The sequence below is a fragment of the Scophthalmus maximus genome, chromosome 6 (assembly GCF_022379125.1).
Source record: "Scophthalmus maximus strain ysfricsl-2021 chromosome 6, ASM2237912v1, whole genome shotgun sequence".
Taxonomy (NCBI): Eukaryota; Metazoa; Chordata; class Actinopteri; order Pleuronectiformes; family Scophthalmidae; genus Scophthalmus; species Scophthalmus maximus.
This window is the reverse complement of record NC_061520.1, coordinates 16,880,001-16,889,193: the sequence shown is the minus strand read 5'-3', so window position 1 is coordinate 16,889,193 and position 9,193 is coordinate 16,880,001. Positions and strand designations below refer to the sequence as shown.

At 40.1% G+C, this 9,193-nt stretch overlaps 1 protein-coding gene across 1 annotated transcript in view; it reads right to left on the bottom strand.

The window, feature by feature from the left end:
* Positions 1–5,251: 5,251 nt before the first annotated feature.
* Positions 5,252–9,193, bottom strand: part of slc48a1b (solute carrier family 48 member 1b) — a 4,656-nt gene continuing 714 nt past the window's right edge. Inside the window, exons 2-3 of the mRNA XM_035632289.2 lie at positions 6,842–7,009; positions 5,252–6,366 (exon numbers count right to left, since the gene is read on the bottom strand). Coding sequence (XP_035488182.2) covers positions 6,230–6,366; positions 6,842–7,009 — 305 coding nt within the window. The 3' untranslated portion in view covers positions 5,252–6,229. The remainder of the gene's footprint in view (positions 6,367–6,841; positions 7,010–9,193) is intronic.

The window sequence follows — 9,193 nt, the reverse complement described above, 5'->3', positions numbered from 1 at the left end:
GTTGTGAGGTGTAGCTAATGGATTTATTAATGTCAGTTAATAGGTAATTCATCATTAATAGACTGGCTTTAGGCCATTAATACTTTTGGATTGCCCCCAAAAAACACTGTAAATGGTTAATAACACACCATAATGTAGTTAGTGAATAGATATAAATACATTTAAGTGTTTATTCATGATCAATAATTATAACCTTTCCTATGAGGGCATATTTTATGCCAATACAATATATAGTATTGTTCTTTGTGAGTTTATACACCAGCCTCCACTTTTTATACACTTCGGTATCCACAGGAGGAGTCAGAGTTGTTCACACATACACCGATGAACACTTAAAGCTGCTTAAAATGACATTATAATGCAAAAACAATAGCTTGAGTATCAATATACTGTTTATGTTTATATTACTGTTGTGTGTTATGTGTTCATGTGTTTCGATAAGTCTTTTTTTTTTTTGCTCCAGATCCTCCTGCATCTCTTTCCAGAAGGTAAGTAAGTGACCGTATGGTCAGTCAAATGTTTTTCTTAGAACAGTAATTGCTAAAAACTGATCATTGAGTAGCAGAACATGTTTTATTGATCATTAATACAGACATTAGGTAGACTATGAATTCTTTACCAAGGGGTTTCTTATTAGAAGTGGTGTAAAAGTTTTTCGGTGTCAATGTTACACAGAAGTTAATGATATTCATTAAACAAAAAGTTAAGTACAAGTAGTGGATGTCACAGGAAACTTTCAGGATTTGATCCGTGTGTGTGTGTGTGTGTGTGTGTGTGTGTGTGTGTGTGTGTGTGTGTGTGTGTGTGTGTGTGTGCGTGTGTGTGCGTGCATGTGAAAGGCTGCTTGAATGTGGCATCATATCATGTCCATATGGGCAAACAGCAGGTCACAAAATCTCCGGTTGCATGTGATAATGTGATACAGGGGCGACACATTATAAGAGCAGCTGGACAGTAACTTCTCCTGGGTTCAAAAGAAAGAAGAGAGAATAGATCTTTCCGTCTTTATCAGAGTCTGTTTTTAACCATAAAAATGCTTATTTCAGTAAAAGTCGATACTGCTGAGTGTAATCAGCCAGGCAGAAAGATAGTGACGTTATGCCGCTCTAAATAAAGCATATGATCACATGAAAGTTCTTTTCGCTGCTGAGTCAGCCGTTTGAATGCAACATGTCAGGTTGGCGTTTTTGTAAACACTAATGTGACTCTGGGTGAGTCAGCAGATCAGAACTGACCATGTGGCCACTGGAGATGGAAAATCCTGTTTCAGAAATGACCTTATCAAGCCACAGGACTGCTGCTTATGGGAGAACTTCCGGAATGGCCTGTGCACCTGAATAAAAGAGAGATGATGATGATGATGATGATGATGATGGCCCTTCAGCATATGTGAAATATACTGTATATGGATTAACAAGGGCAATCAGTTATCATTGTGTGTGGATTGTAAAATGTTAACAGATCCCCTGGCTCCCCTTGTTTGAATGAATGCATGAGATAGATTCTCAGCTCAGTCTTCAATGCAGAATGTCAGGATATCCGGAAATTCAAATAGCAATGGAACACCTTTTCGGCCCTCTGTGAATATGGCTCCTTGTTTTAACAACCCACAGACCACAAATCGATTCCTCTCGATGAGGAGCCTGGCATGGCGTCAAACGCCGCCGTCCCCAACCTCACACTTCAAATATTGGTTACTGGAAGCAGTGTCAACCTGGGATCTCCGGAATTAGGCACTATCACGCATCCAGTCCCGTCAGACAGACAGTGCCGCGCTGTCTGCAAAGGTAGAGAGGAATGCTGCATTTCTGCAACAGAGCTATTGCATTAGAAACATCAACAGAGGCAGCTTCAAAGGGCTACGCCTTCACATTGAATCAATTCCCATAGATTAGATGACCTTACCAAAGTTACATTGCGCTAACGTTTCTTTATGGTTTCTCAAATCCCTCGCTCTGGTTCTGGTTCCCCCTGTGAAGCCACTTCAAACGGCCTCTGCCATGGCATATCCCTTTGTGCTCTAAAACAGCAAATATGTGTCTCTCTAAAATGTTTCAGATGCGAGCTCGCAGTGGTCCCAGAGGCGCAGGCAGCGTCGTGCACGGAAACACAAGAGTCAAGGGAGGCAGAGAAACAATAGCTGAGTGTAAAGGTAGGGGCGTCCATTGTGCTGTGTCCTCTCAAGACCTGCCCGCTGACAGCACATTAGCTGAGTGTGAAGGTAGGACATCTATTGTGCTGTCAACAGGCAGGTCTGGAAGGAGAGAGAGAGTCTGACTGACTAGTTAGTGACGGGGGGAGATGATAAAGAGAGAGAGGGAGACGCAGAGAAGCAGAGGAACAGAAAGAAAAGGAAAAAGCAAATAGTGTGGGAGAAATCCTGCAGCCGTAAATCAGTGTTGTAATAGAAGAGATGGGAGGAGGAGGGGGGGGGGGGGCCGCAAAGGTCCAGAAACATATGTTTCAGTTTGTAAATAAAACTGTAAATTGCTATGGATATTGCTTAAATTTCTGTGGGCTTTGTACCACACTTTGCGGAAGTTCTTCGGAAATCATTCAGGGACTGCCTTCTTTAAATGCCAAAGCAGCTTCTTAATGTCAGAGGCCATCTGGTTCTCGACCAATTCAAGATGTTTGCTTTTCATTTAGCGTTTTTCCCCTTCTTCTGATGCTTCTTTTTTTAGATCAAATGCTTCACTTTTGTGTTATTAATGCCAATTCTCATATTTCGCAACCGAACATGTTGGCCGGCACGCAGCACAGACACAAAGCTGTGAATCCTTTTTCACCTTTTGTCCGAACTGAGAGTAACAAAATACATTTACACAGATATAGTTTTGAGATACTTGTACTGTACTTGTGTATTTTTATTTTGTCCTGCTACTACACAACATGTTAGAGGTAGATGTTGCGCTTGTAATATGTAAATAATGTAAATCACTGCTGCGGTGGTGTACTACTCTGCCTTTTTGCAGCATAACAAGTACCATTTTCAAACTTATGATGAGACAAAACTGTGAGAACAGTGCTTTTACTCATTATGTGTGACAGTGTAGTCCCTGATTTGACTCGAAAAGATCTCAATTTATTTCCTCCATCACTGCCGATTTATAACCTGATGAACTTTAAGTTTAACATTTAAGTTTTAAAATCTGTTATTTGAGTAAACAATAATGCGGAAAAAAATCACATTACAAATAAGAAAAAGTTCAGTTTTCAAAAGAATAATAAAGTGAAAGAGTAATTAGCAATGCAAGTAAAAATAAGTAATTGTGCAGACTGTGGCCCCCCTTGTTTTATTACCTATGCATGTGAGCAGAATAAAATATCTTGAAAATGGATTATATGTTTGGTATGTTAAATATGAATCTGCTGTCTGCTGTCGAATTAATTCAAAGGAGTATAATAGAGTATAATACTTCCCATTGAAATATAGTGAAGTTGAAGGGTAAAGTAGCATAAACTAGAAATACCCATGTAAAATGAAAGCATTTCAAAATTGTATTTAAGTACTGTACTTTAGTATATTTAGTTACACTCCACCAATGGAAATGTTGCTGCTAAGTCTCTTATGAATGCAGGACTTTTCCCAGACGCCGTGATATTGCCCCTTTCAATTGAGTGAAAGATTTTTATACTTCTTCCACCACTGTGTTGTACGAACTGATGATAAGTGGTTGAACTCCTGCTGTTCCTCTCGTTTCCCCGCGTCGGCGAGTTCACGTGAACAGGTCTGAGAGCAGACAGGTGGATGTGTGATCGTGTCCCCCAGCCATTTCAAATATACTGATGTCATCTGTTGAAAAAGTGTGAGTAATGCAAAGGAATAAATTCCCCTGTTGGTTGTTTGTTGCAGTTTTGCGTCCAGCTGCTCTGTGGTATCTAATTGTACAGGATGTTTAGGATATTTGTGTTATTTGAATGTATAAACTTTTGTTTCCAGTCTCACCACACTCTGCCAGACTGCCAGTCAACACTTTGAGACAACTTCCTTCCTTGATTTGAGTAGAAAGGAGTCCCATAATTGAATGAAATGAGAGCCCTCCCTCTCTTTACATACCACACAAACAACACACACACACACACACACACACACACACGCATGCACGCACGCATGCACACACACACCCGCACGCACGCACACACTTTTTACAGGATGGTGTATAAACTTAATAGGATGCATTTGGTTCCAAAGCCCCCAGCCTGCTCAGTGGAAAGTGAGCTGGATTGTTTTTCAGTTTCTTAATGTCGAAGTTTATAACGGCCAGATAAAAAATGTTGCCATGGTGATTTAACCACAACATCGCAATTACCTTGATGCAATGAGACTCTGGGGGCCTACAAACAAACCATTGTAACACAATTAAGACCCAAGTACCAGCAAAAACATGTACTTAAAACACAGAGGACGGATGCAGGAAGGTAGTCGGGAAAGTGAAATAATGATGTTAGTGGCTTCTTAAGGATCAAAGTCAGCGACCTATCAAGTGAATATTCAAACACTATATTCTAGACTCATTTTCTTCATGACTTAGCATAGGTGTTGTCCCTCTACAGCTGCAGGTTGGATTTAAGAGACACATTTTCCACCAGATATCCTCCTGTAGGCCATCACTTAATGACTTCTAATGCACCAAACACTGATTGTGCCGTAATAATTCGCCCACATATTTTTCACATCAACTTCAAAGTCCCTCTATCAGGCGGCTACCGCCACAAAATCATACACCAAAAAACGCTCCGCAACCCCCACCTTCCCTTTGAGGGACAAAATAAAAATGTGGATGGATGGAATAATTGCTCGACTTCAAAGTGCAGGTTATTGGTCTGCATTTACTGTCGCGATCGCAATGCTGTGGGGTGTTTTTTCTTCATAAACGTGTCTCGGGTGGGTGGGAAAAGTGGCTCATTCCTTCCATGGCACAAATCCCAGTCTAATGCCCAACACTGACCCCCCTGACCCGGACTTAGAAGGGGGAAAAAAAGCATGTGTAGCACCTTCAATCTGCTTTCTTGACACTTTCTCATGATATGTTAACATCACAGACCCTATGAGGAGAATAACAACCTGCTTGGTTTTGTTCTGCTGTTTAAAAAAAATTAAAATTAAATGTTTTATAGGAACAGAAACGCTTAAAGATGTCGACACATTCCTTCTTATAAAAGAGGGACAGTTATTAGCCATCGGCCATTTTGCATTTAATTGCAAAAAAAAAAACCTTAAAAAAACGCACCTGCTTAAACGCACACGTCAAAAAAACATATTTTATTCACACGACTCAGACACACTCCTGTACAAACACACACTCCAACATTCAATCAAGTGATCTTGTGGCTACACAACGTTATACTTCATTTCTGGCAGTGAACAGAGATAAACATTTAAAGGAACTACACTGAATCTCATTGAGCAACAACATAGATGGCTTTGGTGAAGACAAAGTATTCTTAGAAAACATAAAACAACTGTTGTGAATTAAACTTATATCTAATGTCTTTTTAATGACACTGATTAAAAAATAATGCAAAAGTCATCGTCATAAAAAAAAGCCCCTTCATGGTTCAGAAATGCATTGAATCAGGACATGTGGTGCTTATTTGGAATATCACATAAACGCGTTCACTCTAGCGTTGCAGGATTTGGGTTGATGTGTCCTTCAAACCTGACACACTGTCACAGCAGTGCTGAGATGTACCACAACATTTAAAGCATCATCATTTCATCATTCACTTAAACAGAAAAAAAGAAAGAAAATACATATGTGTAATATCACAAAGTCGGGATGTCCAGCACATTTACTGTACATAATAATATAATTATTGGATGAGTGTCTCCCTCTAGTGGCTGAAGCACAAAACTTCGACTCATGATTACCACTGAGGAGTGAGACCTTTCACTGGTTAAAAGTTTGGAATTGTTTTGTCATGAAGTAGTTGTGCAGATGCATGGACAAGCCGGATGCTGAGGATAAAATATATCAAGTATCACATAAAACAGAGAGTGAATTTGTCCATAACGTTGCTAAGTTGACAACAAATCCTTCACACATAAGACAGAGGAGGTTTGGGGGAGATGCTGGTGCTCATCCAGAGCACAGTTTGAAACTCTCCCCCCCGTTTCCTCTTCAGGAGTCCCCTCTGTCTCTCCCACGCTGTGACGCTGTCGGGTTGGGAAGAGGGCACAGATAATGACCGAGTGTAGAGTCTGAGCGGTCGCCGTTAAATACCCTTAGAAGTCGCTGAGGATACTGATGTCGGCGAACTCTTTGCGGTAGCGGTGAGCAGACAGGGCGAGCAGGAAGGCCCACTTCAGGCTCATGAAGCTCCACACGCAGGACAGGTAGAGACTATGAGGGTCAGTCAGGGCTGTTGGGGGGGGGGGGGGATTGGGGTGGGGGGATTGGATTAAAATTCTCTTAAGATGCAGTTTAGGTGTAAAAATCATCTTTATTATTCATTTACAGAAAATTAAATTTTGTTTAAAAAAAATTCTTCCTTGAAAGCGACGACTAAGATGCTTAGTACAGTTACATTGGGCTTTGACCACCAAGATCAAATCAGTCTTTTTAGTTAGTCCAAGTGAAAGTGAAAGTTTGAACCAAATCACTACCAAGATATCACATTCAGAAGAATCTGTTAGCAATCTAACATATTTAGAAAGCACAAATTTCCAATAGAGGCTGTCAATAGGGTATGAATAAAAAGAAACTGATGGAAATTGAATAAAATATATAATCAAAAATGGGCACAAAAGAAATTGGCACAATAAAGAATTCATCAGGACACACACACACACACACACACACACACACACAGAGGAAAGTGATGTTGAACAACTTACACTCTTTGTTGCTGATGGCAACAGACAGGAAGGTGATGAAGGCTACGACGGCCAGCAGAGAGAAGAAGACCCCCATGAAGAAGAAGAACTTGAGGCCCTTCAGCCAGGTCCTCCAGTAATCCTGCAGGTACATGACGTGAGTGATCAGGGCCCAAAGTGCCAGAACACCTGAGGGACAAACAGACACACACACAGTTAAGTCTAGGTTACCTTTAAAAGGACAGGGAAGGGGATTGTTACACACAATACACACTTTTTGATATTGTTGCATATTGGATTGAAAGTTCTGAAAACTCAAAGTGCCTCATACAAAACCGGATTCCCTAACAACAAACCCTCAAGTCAAATAATAAGCGGGTGTGAAATGGCATTAAGAGAAAACAACAGAGCCTAAATTATGGAAAAACAAGATTGTGGCAGTATATTCAGATCCAACACACCAGTGCTCTCTTTCTCCCAGATTCACAATCGGTACCCCTCACTGACCGTGTTGCACTCTGTGGAGTTGTCCCTGTGAAGCCGGAGGTTGATGCTGTGGTGCTATAAACACTGCGATGACTCGCTGTGACTTTTATAGGGGACGTTGCCAGAGAATCTGTATTTCATGTGTCTGGCGAACACCCAGTCCACCTAATAGAGTCAGCGTGGACGCTGCTGCACAGTCGGCGTCAGGGTGTGCTACATTATAGCCTATACATTATTATCATTTACTGTTTTGCCCCAGAAGAAAGCGTGATTTTCAGCAGCCTACTGTCAAATGATTGATGCCACAAATGAGTGCACAAAAAAAAAATGTAGCTCACAGCTGATCTAATGCAGGCAAAGTTTCATACATGACTGCGGTGAATGGAAACCACCATGGTGATGATATGCTTGGCAAATGATGACGAAAGTGTAAAGACTATAATCGCTTACGACGTGCAAAAACCACACTCTCAGCTCTTCGACTGATCCCGGAGCAGTCGTTGACCTGAGGGGCGAGTGTGCATTTCCAGTTGCAAATCCATAATGACACAGCATGTTGCCAAGTGCTGAATCACTGAATCACACTTCTGTCTTTGTGTTCCCCTTTTGGAGGGTTTTTTGTGAAGCTCTGTCACATATCACAGTTTACTTTGTACCAACCCATGTGCCTGAAACTGTGACACAAGCAGCTTCTGCTTCAGTCTCTGTGTCTTAGTGAACATTTGGTCGTTCAGTGAAGCATGAACACTTTGAGGACACTGTGATGATGAACATGCTTAATTCACACAAAAAAATCCATAAGAAAGCCCAGACTAGTCAGTCTGATCTTTGGGAACTGATAAGTTGAACAACCACTAAAGCTGATAACAGTTCATCCTGTGATCGGCGAATGCACAATTAGCAGATATGACCCTCGACTCAAAGGTTCAAAGGTCAGATCATGGATACAACATGTAACACAGCCTGTTGCCTGACCGTGCACAAAGTAGACTGAACGGGCTCTCACATGAGTCATGACGAAATTGGGAAATCTGTCTGTCGGAAATAAATCTGTCCGTCATATGGAACTCCAGTGTAATATCAAAACATCCCTCGGAAAACGAGCCAGTAAGTTACTCCACAGTTATATCAAACACTTGGCTTCAGCTGAAAGCATTTTTCGTGCCTCTGAGCAAACAGTGGTTTATATTTAAGTACAGTAAAAAAAATCACCTAGCAGAAACGTGACATAAAGGGAAACCAACATTTGTTTGACAGTGAGGGAAAAACACAATTCAACAATGTGAAACATCAAGCTTTGAAAAATGATTGAATGGAATACAAACGGTGGTTGATTTTCTATTTGGGATAAAACAAGCAAAACATTTATATTGATAGGACAGCATTTCAAAAACGCAGGAAAATTGCTTTGATCAATTTGTAGTATCATATATATATATATATATATATATATATATATATATATATATATATATATATACATACATATGCACTTTCTAATGAATTTTTTATTTTTTTTTCCTTAGAAAAAAAAATTGCAGATGATTCCAAGAGTCATTTCATAATCACATCATATGGTACTCTAACTTGCTGCAACTTAAGACATCACTGTCACTTTGAGATTGCATCACACTACTCTCCTGAAAATTTGTATCTATTGTCTAATTTTTATTTTTGAAAAATTAGTTCTATTTAACTTCAATTATTTTCATTTAATTTTTTTCCATTCAATTTCATTTCATTCTTATTTGACCTGTACACATTCTGACTTTTGGGCTGTTGTAATCCCCCCCAGGGTCGATAAAGGTTTATCTTATCTTTGTAGTTTTCCAACAAAGGTATTTCTTCAGTTTAGTCAGACAAAAAAAAAAAAAAAACTGTCAGTGA